Source organism: Macaca mulatta, chromosome 8 (assembly GCF_049350105.2).
Source record: "Macaca mulatta isolate MMU2019108-1 chromosome 8, T2T-MMU8v2.0, whole genome shotgun sequence".
Taxonomy (NCBI): Eukaryota; Metazoa; Chordata; class Mammalia; order Primates; family Cercopithecidae; genus Macaca; species Macaca mulatta.
Genome location: NC_133413.1, coordinates 12,143,559 through 12,159,032, shown reverse-complemented (window position 1 = coordinate 12,159,032; position 15,474 = coordinate 12,143,559). Strand labels below are relative to the sequence as shown.

The 15,474-nt window shown below is 40.6% G+C and overlaps 1 protein-coding gene across 7 annotated transcripts in view; it reads left to right on the top strand.

The window, feature by feature from the left end:
* ERI1 (exoribonuclease 1) overlaps positions 1 to 15,474 on the top strand; it is a 138,922-nt gene that overhangs the window by 105,033 nt on the left and 18,415 nt on the right. Inside the window, exon 7 of one of the 7 annotated variants that reach the window (XM_077942990.1) lies at positions 13,323 to 13,561. The exons of 5 other annotated variants lie outside the window; for them this stretch is intronic. In XM_077942990.1, the coding sequence (XP_077799116.1) occupies positions 13,323 to 13,538 (216 nt within the window). In that variant the 3' untranslated portion in view covers positions 13,539 to 13,561. Of the gene's footprint in view, positions 1 to 12,843; positions 13,780 to 15,474 lie in introns of those variants that run through there. One more of the 7 variants, XM_077942994.1, reaches the window with a different exon arrangement.

Genomic DNA, 15,474 nt, shown 5'->3' with positions numbered 1-15,474 from the left:
AGCCCAGCTCCATCACAGGAATCAGTATCTACGGCAGCTACAGCCTTACAAAATGTATCTCTTAAATAAGACTTGAAATCTGAAATTACTCCTTGATTCATGGGCTGCAGCATGGATACTGTGTTAGCAGGCATGAAACGGCGTTAATCTCCCGTGCATCTCCGTCACTGCTCCCGGGTCACTAGGTGTATTGTCAATGAGCAGTCCGATTTTGGAAGAAAACTTTTTTTTTGGAGCAATGGTTCTCAATAATGGGCTTGAAATATTCAGTAAACCATGCTGTAAACAGATGTGCTATCTTCTGGGTTTCTTTGTTCTCTTTATAGAGCACAGGCAGAGTAGGTTTAGCGTAGTTCTTAAGGACCCTAGCATTTTAAGAATGGTCAATGAGCATTGGCTTCAACTAAAATTTACCCGCTGGATTAGCCCCTCATAAAAGAGTCAGCCCCTCCTATGAAGCCAGGCATTGATGTCTCCTCTCTAGCTATGGAAGTTCTAGATGGCATCTTCTTCCAGTGAAAAGCTATGTCTTCTACATCAAAAACCAGTTGTTGACTGTAGCAACCTTCATCAATTATGTTAGCTAGATCTTCTGGATAACTCTCTATAACTTCTATATCGACACTTGCTGCTTCCTCTTACACTTCTGTATTATGGAGATGGCTTATTTTCTTAAACTTCATTAACTACCCCCGGTAGCTTCCAACTTTTCTTCTGTAGCTCCCTCACCTTTCTCAGCCTTCACAGAATTGAGGAGAGTTAGGGTCTTGCTGTGGGTTAGGTTTTGGCTTAAGAGAATGTTGTAGTTGGTTTCATCTTCTAACCAGACCACTAAAAATTTCTCCATATCAGCAATAAGGCTCTTTCACTTTCTTATCATTCATGCGTTCCCTGGAGTAGCACTTTCAATTTTCTTCAGGAACCTTGCCTTTGCATTCACAACTTGGCTAACTGGAGCAAGAGGCCTAGCTTTAGGCCTATGTCAGCTTTCAACATGGCTTCCTCACTAAGCTTAATCATTCCTATCTTTTGATTTAAAGTGAGAGATGTGTGACTCTTCCTTTCACATGAACACTTAGAAACCATTGTAATATTATTAATTGGCCTAATTTCAATATGGTTATTGAAGTTGTTAACAATAACAATTTTGTTAATTGGCCTAATTTCAATATCGTTATGTCTCAGGGAATAGGGAGGACTGAGGAGAGGGACGGAGACTGGGGGATGGCTGGTCAGTGGAACAATCAGAACATACACAACATTTATCAATTAAGTAACCGTCAAATTACTAACAACCAAAGGCAAAAAGAAAATCTTGAAAGTAGCTAAAGAAAACATAGTTTACAATAGAGAGCAACAATGTCAATTATCACTGATTTCTGTGCAGAAACAGACAGAAGAAGACAGTGGAGTAACATCTTTAAAGTATAAAAGAAAAATACTCTCAACCCAGAATATCTATATCCAGTAAAAACATTCTTCAAGAATGAAAGTGAAATGAAGACATTTTTCAGATACACAAAATCTAAGATAATTAATTACTGGCAGAAGTAAACTCTGAGAAATACTACGATATAAGTTCTTTAGAATAACGGAAAAGTTATCACATAACATCTTAACCCATTGAGGCTGGTACAGCAAAATAACATAAACTGGGTAGCTTGTAAACAGAAATTTATTTCTTAAAATTCTAGGGACTGGGAAGCTAAAAGTGTCAGCAGATTTGGTGTGTGGCGAGGGCCCACTTTCTGCTTGACAGATGATGTCTTCTTGTTATATCTTCACATGGTGAAAGAGGCAACTGAGCTTCCTCGGGCCTCTTTTATAAAGGCACTAATCCTATTTATGAGGGTCACATCCTCATGGCCTAATCACCTCCCAAAGGTCCCACTTCCTAATTCCATCACCTTAGGGTTTTTTCAACATATGAATCTTAGGGAGACACAAACATTCAGACCATAGTACATAGCAACTTGGAATTTCAAGGCAGAATGAAGAGCATAAGAAATGTTAAGTATTTGGGTGAACATGAAAGACTGTTCCCCTTTAATTTCTTTGAAATACACATAACTATTTAAAGCAAAAATTAAGACATTGTTTCTAATATATATAGATGTATATGGATATTGGTAAAATGTATCTAGATACATGAAAACTATATCAAAAAGAATAAAGGGACCTGTACAAGTGCAAGATTTATATATTTCATGTAAAGTGGTGCAAAAGTAGCCCTAAGTAAATAAGAAAGTTAAGGGTGTATATATTAATCCCTAGAATAATCACTAAAATCTAATGCAAATAGTCATAAATAAGCCAATGGATGCATTAAAATAAAATTCTAAAATCTACAATTAACTCAAAAAAATGTAAGAAAAGAGGAACAGAGGAATAAAACACAGATAAGACCAACAGAAAACAAATAGAAAATAGTAGGCTTAAATCCAACCATAACAATAATTATATTAAATATTTATAGACTATGCATTCCAATTAAAAGGCAGAGATGGTCTTAATGGATAAAAAAGGTAGACCTAAATGAACACTGCCTATAAGAGTTACACTGTAAATATAAAAACAGTAGATTGAAAGTAAAGGTAAAGTAAAGGGATAGAATAGAAAAAGAAAGATATACCATACAAACAATAAACATGAGAAGACTGGGTGGCAATAATATCAGATGCAGTTGACTTTGAAACTAAAATTATTACCAGAGATAAGGAGGGACATTTCATAATGATAAAAGTATCAACTTATCAGGAAGACATAACAGTTATGTATGTGTATGGACCAAATAACAGAGCTTCCCAATATAAGTGTACCTTGTTTTATTGCGCTTTTTGGATACTGAATTTTTTACAAAATGAAAGTTTGTGGCAACCCTGCATCAAACAAGACTATCATCACCATTTCTCCAAATGCACATGCTCACTTTGTGTCTCTGTGTCACATTTTGGTAATGCTTGCAATGTTTCAAACTTTCTCACTCTTTTTAGTGTAATACCATAAACCTTGAATAATATCATGAGATCCATATTGAGTGCTCCTAGTGACACTGGAAGTGCTCCCAAGAAACAGAGAAAAGTCACGACATGACAAGAAAAGGTTGACTTGCTTGATGTGTACCATAGATTGAGCTCTGCAGCTGTGGTTGCCACCATTTCAGACAGATTATTCATCTTGTGAACAGGCAATGGAAACTTACGGTATCAGTACATACAGTAGAGTGTTGTAAATGTATTTTCTTCTCCTGATGATTTTCTTAATAACATTTTCTTTTCTCTAGCTTACTTTATTATAAGAATATAGTATATAATACATATACAAATATATGCTAATTGACTGTTTATATTATTGGCAAGGTTTCCAGTCAAAAGTCAGCTATTAGTAGTTCAGTTTTTGAGAAGTCAAAAGTTATATGCAGATTTTTGACTGCATGGCAGGGGTCAGCATCCCTAACTTTCACATTATTTAAGGGTCAACTGTAATAATAGTTGCTTATATATTCTTTGCAAGGCCCAGTGCTAAATGTTCCATATACATTATCTCATTTGGCCTTCCCCCAAACCTTTACATTAGGGGCAAGTATGGTTCTCATTGATTTTGCAAATCAATGAGTGAGACCTAAAGGGATCGAGTGAGTTGTCTCTCAGTCACACAGCTGAGTGTGTTTGGAAGCAGGACTGAAATCTACTTCTGCCTGACTCGAAGGCCCCTTTTCTTATAAGAACGGGGTAGATACAGGTTTTATTCCTTCTTCCCCATAGACAAAAAGTAGCATGGTTCATGGTCATGTAAATACACACCCTGAATATTTACCCTTCTGATTCCCTTGCGTTGGGGGAATATCCACATCCAAGAGACCCCTGCAGTGCGCGGGACTCCAGAGGGAGGGAGTCCTGTGGATGTGGAAGATCTGCTTTTATCTGAGAGTCATGAGATCTGACTGTGGGTCCCTGTTGTTGCTAACCCCCTGTGTGATCTTGGGCAATTCACTGTCCCTGTCTTTACCTCTACTTGCTCCTCAGTAAGTGAGAATGAACTGAGATCTCTTCCTGAAATTACTTAGCCTAATTCTATGGTTAGTTCCTGGTGGCCAGGAACCAGAAATAAATCTCTCAGCAAAATTTTGCTTGTGGACCATGAATCTTAGAGTATCCATGGTATCACTGATATCTTTAATTCCCAGATATTTTCCAGTAATGAAACTCCAATAAAGCCAGGATCTCTGGTTCTTAATGTGGTGTTCTCCAGATCTCTGACTCCATCTAACCCCACTTCCCCCAGATCTATCATGTTTCAGTCCGTGCTGCTGGCCTGCCATTCCTTAGGAGTGCCTTAATCCTGGCCGGGTCACATTTTTTTCTTTTTTTTTTCTCAATCATAAGGATTTCTTGATTCCTACAAAGGGAGAAAATTCAAGGGTATGATAGTCATCCATCTTGGGAGCCTGTGCTCTGGAGTTGGGCGGCTTATCTTTCCCACCTACCAAAATTATCTCCCTGCCTCATCTGTCCAAGGTGGGCGGAAAAGGTTGTTTCCATTTACGACTCCCTTGCAGAACTCAGTTTCCATGACGCCGCTTCCGTACCACGCCTAGCCCTATATTAACAGCACAGTGGATTGGACACAGGGCCTCTTCTCCCAAGAATTCATCAATCCATAAGTTTTCATTAAGTAAATTAAACTAAGGCTCTTGCTAGTGCCTTCCTGGCACAAGAAACTTGTCAGTTTCTGGAATCTCTAAGGGTTCACACCTCCCCTCCCTCATCTCCACCTTGTCTTATTATTATTATTATTATTATTATTATTATTACTGAGATAGAGTCTCACTCTGTTACCCAGGCTAGAATGCAGTGGCACGATCTCGGCTCACTGCAACCTCTGCCTCCCGGGTTCGAGTGATTCTCCTGCCTCAGTCACCCGAGTAGCTGGGATTACAGGTGCCCACCACTGTGCCTGGCTAATTTTTGTATTTTTAGTAGAGACGGGGTTTCACCATCTTGGCCAGGCTGGTCTCGTACTCCTGACCTTAAGTGACCCACCCGCCTCGGCCTCCCAAAGTGCTGGGATTACAGGTGTGAGCCACCACACCCGGCCTGTATTATTTTTATTTAAATAATTGTGCTGGAAAAATCATCCTGCTTGGGGAAAAAAAAGTAACGTAGGAAGAGGCATGGGGCAGACTCAGGGTGTTACAGCAGTCCTTTTGAGAATGACAGCTTGGGGCACAGCCAGTGGAAGAATTCACCTTCCTCATCTTCTCAGAAATGGCTTCAGGATGAGGTTATGGGCATAAAATATGCTTTCCTTTAGGCTTGCTGCGTAACTTTGGGGAAGGAATTTAACCTTGCAGTGGTCCAAGTGCAAATGTCCAAGGTGTTACTTCCCATAATTTTGTGACAATAAGAATTCTTGAAATACTAGGAGACCCTTGCAAAAATAAAGTGACCTTGCAAAAGTGACATTTCTGGCCACTGCTGAATCTATAACCGGACTTAAAATGGAGCTTTCTGGTTTGTCATAAATTTATGCCCTTAATTTACTCCGAGACCGACCTCTCCAGCTGGTTCTGGGGATGTCTCAATCACATGTCAGCATCTTACATGCCATGGGCCAGTGATGACGAAGGCTGGATTTTCGCACATGGGAAGGCCAGATGGCACCACTTTTGCTTATGACTTCCATTTGCCATCTCCCTCTTTCCACTTCTCCTGCTGCTTGTGAGAATAGATCCACATTTGCTAACCTAGACCTCATGGGAGTTAGAGTCACCAAATAAAGAGAAGAAGGCCCTTAGCTTGGCAAAACTTCAAAAGTTTCCACTTTCTAATCTAAAGGGGCAAAACTACAGCCATACCTTGGAATGAAGACTGAAGTTTCCCCAGAACTGCTAAAGTCTCACCCATGGCTAATCAAATGTCAAATTCTCACAGCAAGAATTTTCCAGAAGGGGAACAGGTAATTGGATGTCATTTAACTTCCCTGGGCCTTAATTCTCTCAGCCGTAAAATGAGGCAGTAGGAGTCACTGGTGCTCCACAGTTCTTTCCTGAGTCAACTATGTAAGAGTCTATCTTTTTATTCTTTTTTGTTTTTTAATTTTTGAGACAGGGTCTCACTCTGTCGCCCAGGCTGGAGTGCAGTGGCATGATCTCGGCTCACTGCAGCCTTGACCTCCCAGGCTCAAGTGATCCTCCCACCTCAGCCTCCCGAGTAGTTGGGAGGGACCACAGGCATGCACCAACATGCCCAGGTAATTTTTTTTATTTTTTTGTAAGACAGAGTTTCACCATGTTGCCCAGGCTGGTCTCAAACTCCTGGGCTCCAACAATCTGCCTGCCTTGGCCTCCTAAAGGAGGGATTTAGGAGTGAGCTGAGATTACAGGCGTGAGCCACTGCACCCCGCTGTCTTTTTATTCTATTGCATTCAAGTATTATTGCCAAAGGTTGATGTTACCTAAAATTAGCCATTTTATTAGTCTTCTTTTACCCCTTCCCACACTATAAAATACAATGATTAGTAAAAGCTCATGACTTCTATCTTGCTCTAGCTCAGCAAACAACAGGAGGCTCTCATCCTCCTATGGATATATTTCAGGTCTTCACTGATTTTTCTTAGGTGTCTATAGTATCTTGGGAGGGTTTCTATTCCCAACTAACCCTATATCCTCTCTAAAGACCTACCCAAATATTCTAGCTTTAACTTCTCTGCAAAGTTCTATTCTTGTATTTCCAGTTACCCATAGAGAATTTTCACTTGGAAAGAACATCTCATCATAAGATAGTTAACAGATATTTTTGAGTGGCTATGATATATCCATTGTTATGAGTAATCTAGAAGAAACATTAGACACTGCCTCTGTTCTTTTTTTTTCTTTTATCCTTTTTTTTTTTTTTGAGACAGAGTTTCAGTCTTGCTGCCCAGGCTGGAGTGCAGTGGCGCAATCTCAGCTCACTGCAACCTCTGCTTCCCGGGTTCAAGCGATTCTCCTGCCTCAGCCTCCTGAGTAGCTGGGATTACAGGCGCCCGCCACCACGCCCAGCTAATTTTTTGTATTTTTAGTAGAAAGGGGGTTTCACCGTGTTAGCCAGGATGGTCTCGATCTCCTGACCTCAGGTAATTGACCCGCCTTCGCCTCTCAAAGTGCTGGGATTACAGGCATGAGCCACCACACCCGGCCACCTCTGTTCTTCAGAAACTTAAATTACAACAAGGGAGGAAAAAACAAATATATTCATCCAGCAAACACTTGTTGAGGATCTATTTATGTGAGATACTTTAAAGTCTGATAGGAAATGTCACCATGTATCTCAATTTGCCGGGAACTGTCTTATTTATACCTGTCACATTGGTGTATTATAAATAGCAATCCTTCTGACCTTCAAAAGTGCCCTAGTTTGTATGGCAGATTAGAAGATTGCTTTGATGCTGGGAAGTGATAGGGCCTTGATAACATCATCCGCTAGAGTCCGGTCAATGGAGAAGATTACCACAGCAACTAAGGACCATTATGTTAACAGCAACAGATATTGTCACACCCTGGATGTTTTTGTAATTTGAATGAGGCAATCTCATTCATTATCTGAGTTATTTCTAGAAGCTATATTCATGTTGTTGGTTAATCTAATGCAAATTGTTATTCTGATCAGCATCTATGCCTCTGGGATAGGCTTAGCCTATGCTGAGACAGGTCTATAGGAAATGGACCAAGGAGAAGCCTTAAAGAGTGGGCAGGCCTGGTGTGGTGGCTCACGCCTGTAATCCCAGCAGTTTGGGAGGCCAAGGCGGGCAGATCACTAGAGGTCAGGAGTTTGAGACCAGCCTGACCAACATGGTGAACTCCTTCTCTACTAAAAACAATACAAAAAAATTAGCCGGGTGTGGTGATACATGCCGGTAGTCCCAGCTACTCGGGAGGCTGAGGCAGGAGAATTGCTTGAACTTGGGAGACAAGTGAGCCGAGATCATGCTACTGCACTCCAGCCTGGGAGACAGAGCGAGACTCCACATGAAGAGAAGGGACCTGAAGTCTCATCAGCTCAGTTCCATAATCATGCCTGGGTGGCTACTCCATGCTAGGCACTGCCTCTAGTCAACAGGGCAGAAGGAATTTTATGAGCAGAGCAGGGAGGTGGGAAACAGCATGTGGTGTGTGGGGCCCGTGGAGTAACTTGGCACTGGTGGGCGTCTACAGTGTGTGGCAGTGGCCAGCAGGGGATGTGCTATGGGAATAGGCAGAAGCCACATGATGGAGAACCTACATCAAGAAACATCATGCTTTTTTAAAGTTTGAAAATGAAAAGGGTACCTCCGATGTGGCTCTATCCCAAGGGCTCTGCCTGCCTTGGCAGCTGCCACACCTGCAGCAAGACGATTCATTTTTCAGCGCTTCTGGGGAGTCCCTGACAACCTTTCTGCCCCTCCAGGGCTCTGTCCAGCTGTATGTTACTCCTATTTGCAGATTTAGTGCTGATGAGACAGTTTCTGGAGACCCAGGACAAACAATGCTGGCTGGAACAGCCGACCCCGGGCAGTCAGCCCCTTGTTTGGCAGCACTTCCAGGTACTACAGAAGAACTGGTGCAGCAAGGACGATCGATTCGTATGGGTCAAAGTAGGGATGTTGATGTTCTTCAAGAATGTGCAGCAGTTGCTGATAATGTTGGCTGACACTGAAGATCCTGCCAATTTCTTTAATCTTCCTTCCTGCTGGTAGACTCGGATGGTCCCAAAGGCCATATATACCAGCCTGGAGTGCTACCCTGAAGCCACTGGATCTTCAACTCCCTGCCACTCTGAACTGCCACGCACAGAGCAGGTGATCTTATTCACGCTGGCGACATAAGTTCTTGGCAACAGGAGCAGAGCAGTATGGTTTGGTGCATAACACAGGAAGTTAAAAAAATAAAAATAAAAAAAGGAAAGGGGAAAAAATGCTCATGTCAGTGTGGAATGGGCAAATAGAACCCACCAGAAAGGTAAAATGTGAAACTAGCAGGAAGAACTGTCTCCAATTGCATGAGAAGAACATGCCAACAATGATTATTTTCAAAGATAATTGTTAAGAAACACATGGCCAAGAACTTTAAAAAAAATCAAGTACAAGCCAGGCATCGTGGCATGTGCCTGTGGTCCCAGCTACTTGGGAGACTGAGGCAGGGGGATGGCTTAAGCCCAGAGTTTAACACTGTAGTGTGTGATGATCATGCCTGTGAATAGTCACTATACTCCAGCCTAGGTGACATAGCAAGACCCCAGCTCTAAAAAAAAAAAAAAAAAAAAATTATGTGCTGACGTTTGTTTTCCAGTTTGCTGGGCACCAGCACTTGAAGAAATATCTCTTTTAGGACGAAGAGATATTTTCCTGAAGTTGTGTGAAACAGCTTTTCCTCTGTACTAACTCATTTAAACATTAATGAGTCTTAATTACTTTTTCTTTTCTATTGCAAGAGTCTCACTGGTGTTCATTTGGTGAAGAATCAGCGATGAACTAAGGGAGTGTGGGAGGCATCCTCCTCCTCTGAGGACTGTAAAGATGCCGATAGATAGAAATAATCTTGAACAAAAAGGTCCACGAGGTTATTGGGCTGATTTGTGGCCCATTCTGGGTCATGTGCATGCCAAGTCCATCTTTTTCATCCAAAATGCCTTCATGAGTATGTTCTGAACTGGGATCCTGAGAGTCATACGATTATGACTATTTTTTAACTGTGACTCTCACCGGAGAGAATGCTCCAATTTAACATGCCCCTTTATGAAGTTCAACTCATGATTAATTGTCGTTTACACCAGCGCTACTCAAAGTGTGGGTCTCTGATGCTTGAGGAGCTTGGTGCAAGCTGTAAATCAACATACTGCTTTCTTCATGGAGAAACTCAAGCACTAAAATCCTGTCCGCCAAACTACAGTGTGCTTGGTGAGGCGGTTGACACACATTATGGTGCAAGCTTCTCCTCTTGATGTGGCAGGGTAACCGTTTGCAGACCAACATCTGTCTACAGACTGCACTTTAAGGCACTCTGAAATATACTTGACATATACTTACATCATCTTTATAATCTATAAGACGTAATCTATAATTATTAATCTGTCTCAATTTTAAAAAGATTATTTTGAAACAATTTCAAATGTATAAAGAAGTTGCAAGACTACTACAAAAAACTCCTGTATGCCTTTCTTTCTTTTCCTTTTTTTAATTTATAATTTTTTTTTTCTTTTGTAGAGATGGGGTCTTGCTATGTTGACCAGGCTGGTCTCGAACTCCTGGCCTCAAGCGATCCTCCCATCTCAGCCTCCCAAAGTGCTGGGATTACAGGCATGAGCCACCATACCCAGCCCCCGTATGCCTTTCATTCAGACTCCTTTCAAGTTTTACCCATGATGTGCTTGCTACCAGTGGGTCCAATCATGATCCCATGATCTGGCCTCTTTCTATCTGGATGTTTCTTGGAGTTCCATGCCCTTGACCTTTATGAAGGTTACATTTTATAGAATGATCCTTAAGTTGGATTGTTCTGTGTTTCTTCATGATTAGACCAGGTCATGCATTTTGGACAAGAATGTCACAGAAGTGATGCAGTGGTCTCACTGCCCACTATCAAATAGCCCCTGATGTCATTTTGCCCCATTGGTGATGGTAACTTTGATTGCTTGATTAAGATGGTGTCTGCCCCATTTCTCCACTGTAAAGTTACTTTTTCTTTTGTAGTTAATATTATATAAATATTCCATTACTCATTCCATTTTTACTTCCTTGTTTTAGAACTCATTGATGTTTCTTGCTGGAATTAGTTATTACTGTGATGTTTGCCAAATTGTAATTTTCTAATTGTATTATTCCCCTTACATTAACAAATTGGCATTCTATTGTAAGGAAGAACTTTTGCATCTCCCATTTTTATAAACAAATGTGTTATCATCCATTCTATTCTTCTATTATTCAATGGGTTACAAACCTCACTCATTAATTACTTTGATGTTCATGTAGACCCAGATTTTGACAGTTGGTTTCCTGTAAAGCTGGATTCTGCATCCTTTTGCCATGTGCCTCTCCTTCTTTGAGAACTTCTTCACAAAAAGCCCTTCCAGGATATCTGGTACTTTTTCTGTTCCGGGTCTGCATCAGCCAGTTCTTTGAGGAGCCTTAGTTCCTTTTCATGGATATTTAGAAGCCAAGACCTAGGTGCAAAGTAGGCCCTTTGCTACTGGAGTGTTGCTTCTCCAGGCCCTCTCAGTGGACAGAATTAGGAAATAGATGTATTTGTATCTGTCCATATATGCAAACACACAAAGGTGTGTATACACACACATACGCCTTTACATCTATAATTCTATCTTGACATCTTAGGGTTGCATCATCCTTAGTGTATTTATTTGCTGGCCCCTGTAGGTAGCCATCCTCTCGACTACATGAGGGGCCTCTCACCCTGCTCTGACTCTGTCCTCATAATTGTTACCATTGTCAGGTGCCACCAGCTGCTTCTGCCACCTTGCTCCAATACCACTCTTGCCCAGGCCACCGTCACCTGCCTTTCTTGTGCCTGCTCAGTGACTCTTGGGCTGAATTAGGAAAGAGAGGAAGGAAGCCAAATTTTTGTTTCTTAATTAGAAAAAGAAGTAAGCAAAGGCTAAATGGAGATTACCTGCCAAGGTTACTCCTTTGTTTCCTCTTAGGAGACAGATAAGACAGCCTGTCAGGATGACATCAACATTGAAATGAAAGGGTCTTCAGCATCTCTAAGTCTGCTTCAGGATCGTAATCATGGCCAGAAGGGTGGGAGGGGTGGTGCTTGTGCATCCTGCAGTGCACGTCAGCCTTGGTTTTTGCAGCGGGAATAAGGCTATCAGTTATGGCTTTAATGTCACCAAATCAGCAGAATGCGTGTCGACTGGTCTAGACTTGCATCATGCCTGATGAAAGAAGATGAGAAAATAGAACGTTGGTTTTTCTGACAAGGGGCATTTGGAAACGTGGGGGTGTTATGCGTTGTCACAATGCCTGGGGCCCACTGACATTTGGTGAGCAAGAGCCAGGGATATAAATGTTCTGTAGTGCACAAGGCAGTCCTGCATGACAATGTCTTGTCCCATTCAAATGCCAGTAGAGCCCCCTCTAAGAGATACAAACAGGTGCTCACCCACAGGAGTACAGTTTGCAATGCTTTAATGCCATTACTGCTATCATGTTGATGAGGGGACATGGTCTCCAGGCTCCACCAGATGGGAGCAAAATAACCATAACTGCCAGAAATAGGAGTGTTTGTAGTAACTGCTTCCACATATTCTAGATACCCACCCACTGTGTGCAGTTATGAGTGAAATTGTGGCACCTTTGTGAAACCCACAGCCCTGATCTTGGTCCTAGTGGGCAGCATGACATTGGAATAAAATTCAAGACATCACGTGATCCTGTGTTGTGCCCTCTGTTGAAATTAGCAACTGGAAAATAAATGTGTTTCTACGGTCAAGGAGAACTGGTTACCTATTATGAGCTCACACATCCGTCACTTGGTCAAGGAGTACTTGCTTGCACTTCCAAATTGATTGTAAGCTCCTCGAGAGCAAGAGGCAGTATGGCAGGCTTGTGTAATCACCCATAGTGTCTTGCAATTAGTAGGTGGTTACAAGCCCGTGACTCAAGGTTTGATTTTTCCCAGCTGGACCATTCACCATAACACTGGGTAAGGGCTCACATCTATTTTCTACAGTGTTCCATCACCTCACTAATTCGTATTTTAGATAGGGCTGAAATCTGTAAATTTCTGAACTGGTTAAGCAAGGGAGAGGAAGCAAAGCCCTTTTCTCTTTCACCTACTTTCTCTCCCTCCCTGCCTCTGATTTATAGGCTGTCAGAAGTGGATGCAGGAATGACTTCCGGATAGGTGGGCAAATGACCCTACTGCTGAATTGTGCTACTTTAAGCTCAGAGCTGAAGAGCAGGACATCCAGGCTTGGGAGGACAGCTAGGGTCATAGGTGTAGGTTGGCTTCTGCCATGAACTCTCTGTTCAACGTTCAGCAAGTCTTCTAACCTCTCTGGGCCGCATTGTCTGCATCTGTAAAATCGGGAGGTTGGACCTCACGATCTCTTCACATCTGTGGTTCTACAGTTTTCTGTCTTGGACCTCATGAAATGCTATGAATCACGGCCACATCCTGAATAGGCAAAGTGACAGGGAAATGTCACAAGGATGGCAAAGTGACAGGGAAAACAGAGTGAAAAGTGTGTCCTATGATAACACTGGAAAGACCGTTCTCTGGCCACAGTTCAAACCTCTCTCAGTGAGGTTTGTCTTTTGTCTTTTTCTTTTTCTTGTAATTACAGGAAGAACAGCAAACAGCACTTACAGCTGCTGCTTTCCCAGCTAGGAGGATAAGCCAGGCTCAGGCTCTGGGGGTGGAGAGATGGTCTGTTGACCTCAGCTTTACTTCCAGACCACAGGAGTCCCACATTTGTCCAATACCTCTTTCTTTTGTCCCATGGAAGGAGGGCTGCAATGACTGGACAGTTCCACTCTCAGCAACAACTTCTGATCTTTGAAATTCTGATCTCCTTTTAACAAAGTACGGTGAGAAGTAATTTAGACTAAATGACTTGACACCTGTATTTCCTGTTACTTTACTTTTCTTTCCATAATTATTTTAATTCCTGAAAAGTGGAAAAGTACTTTCTCCATCATGTCTCATTTTTCCCTTTTACCTTAAAAACATAACTCTGCATTTATTATAAACTATCTTAAATCTACTTTGGAAGTGATTTGAAAATAAACTGTAAAATAACAGCGTTGTAGGTATCTAATAAGCTTTGTGTTGTAGTCAAGAGGAAAAAGCAGTAGACACATTTAGTGGTAAGTATATGAAGTAGAAGGGACATGAGAGAATATTTAAATCATTGCTTTTCAAATTGCAGGTTGTAGCCCATTAGTGGGTCCTGAAATCAATTTAATGAGTTGCAACCAGAATTTTTAAAAAATAACATAGAATAGAGTAGAAAATACCAGAGTACATCACACATAAAAAAAGTTTGTTAATGAAATGTTTGCTTAGGCAAGTTCTGACTTGCGTAAAATATCAAAGCTATTAGAAACTATAAAAAACAGAACAAGAACTTTGCACAGTAGATGAGAGCATTTTATTTTACTAAGAATTAGTTTATATGATTAGCTATTGTGATATCCCATTTAATTTAGAAATAGTCTTTGCAAAATCCACTGAGAAAACCACTTGATTAAATATTTATTGAGTGCTCAAATGTATGAGGAAGTGTGCAAAAAAATTTAACGAAAATACTACTTATTAGGTCCTGTAACTAATAGAGATATTCAACTATAATTTAAAAGCTCCCAAGAAGGAAATTTCTAGGCCCAGAAGGTTTCAGTGGTGAATTCCATTGAACATTTAAAGAAAATTTAATAATTTTACACTATTTCTTCCTGAAAACAAAAGGGGAGGGAATGCTTACCACTTCATCTTATGAGACTAGTATTACACTGATACAAAAAAAAAAAAAAAAGATCAATATGGCTTATCAACTTAGACACAAAAATCCCTGCAAAATATTAGAAAATCAAATCTAGAAATATATTAAAAGAATTATATACCATGACAAAATTTATTTCAAGTATGCAAAGTTATTAGGTCAATATTTAAAAATCAATCCATATAATCTACTGCAAAGAAAGAAAAAAATCACACAGTCATATCAATTGACACAGAAAAAGCATTTGACAAAATCCAACAGCCACTCATGATAAAAACTCTCAGCAAACTAGTAATAAAGGAAATCTTCTTTAGCTTGATAAAGAGTAGCTATTAAAAGCCTACAGGTAACATCATGCTTCATGTTGAAAGACTGCTTCCTGTCTGAGATTAGAAACAAGGCAAGGATGTCTACTCTCACCACCCTTACTCAACGTGGTGCTAGAAATTCTAGCTATTGCAAGAGTGCAAGAGAAGTAAATGAATAGTGTAGAGACTGGAAAGGAAGAAATTAAACTGCCCCTATTTTCAGATGAAATGATTATCTACATAGACAATCTCAAGTGATCTATAAAAACTCCTAGAATTAATAAGTGAATCCAGCAACCCTGCAGGATATAAGATTGGCACACAAAATTAATTGCATTTCTATTTGTAAAAATGAACATCCAGAAACCAAAATTAGAACACAATACAAGTCACTCCAAATAAAATGAAATACTTGGCCGGGCGTGTGAAGGATTTCTGTGCTGAAAATAACAAAATGCTTATTAAAGAAATTAAAGAAGATCTAGATAAATGGAGAGGCATACTATGTTCATGGATTAAAAGATTTAACATTTTAAGTCAGTTCTTCCCAAATTGATCAACAGATGTAATGCAATTTTGATCAAAATCTCAGCAAGAGTTTTTGTAGACAGAGACAAGATTACTCTAGAGTTTATATGAGAATTTTAAAAATTTTTTAGAATTTAAAAACGTCTTGGGGCTGGGTGTGG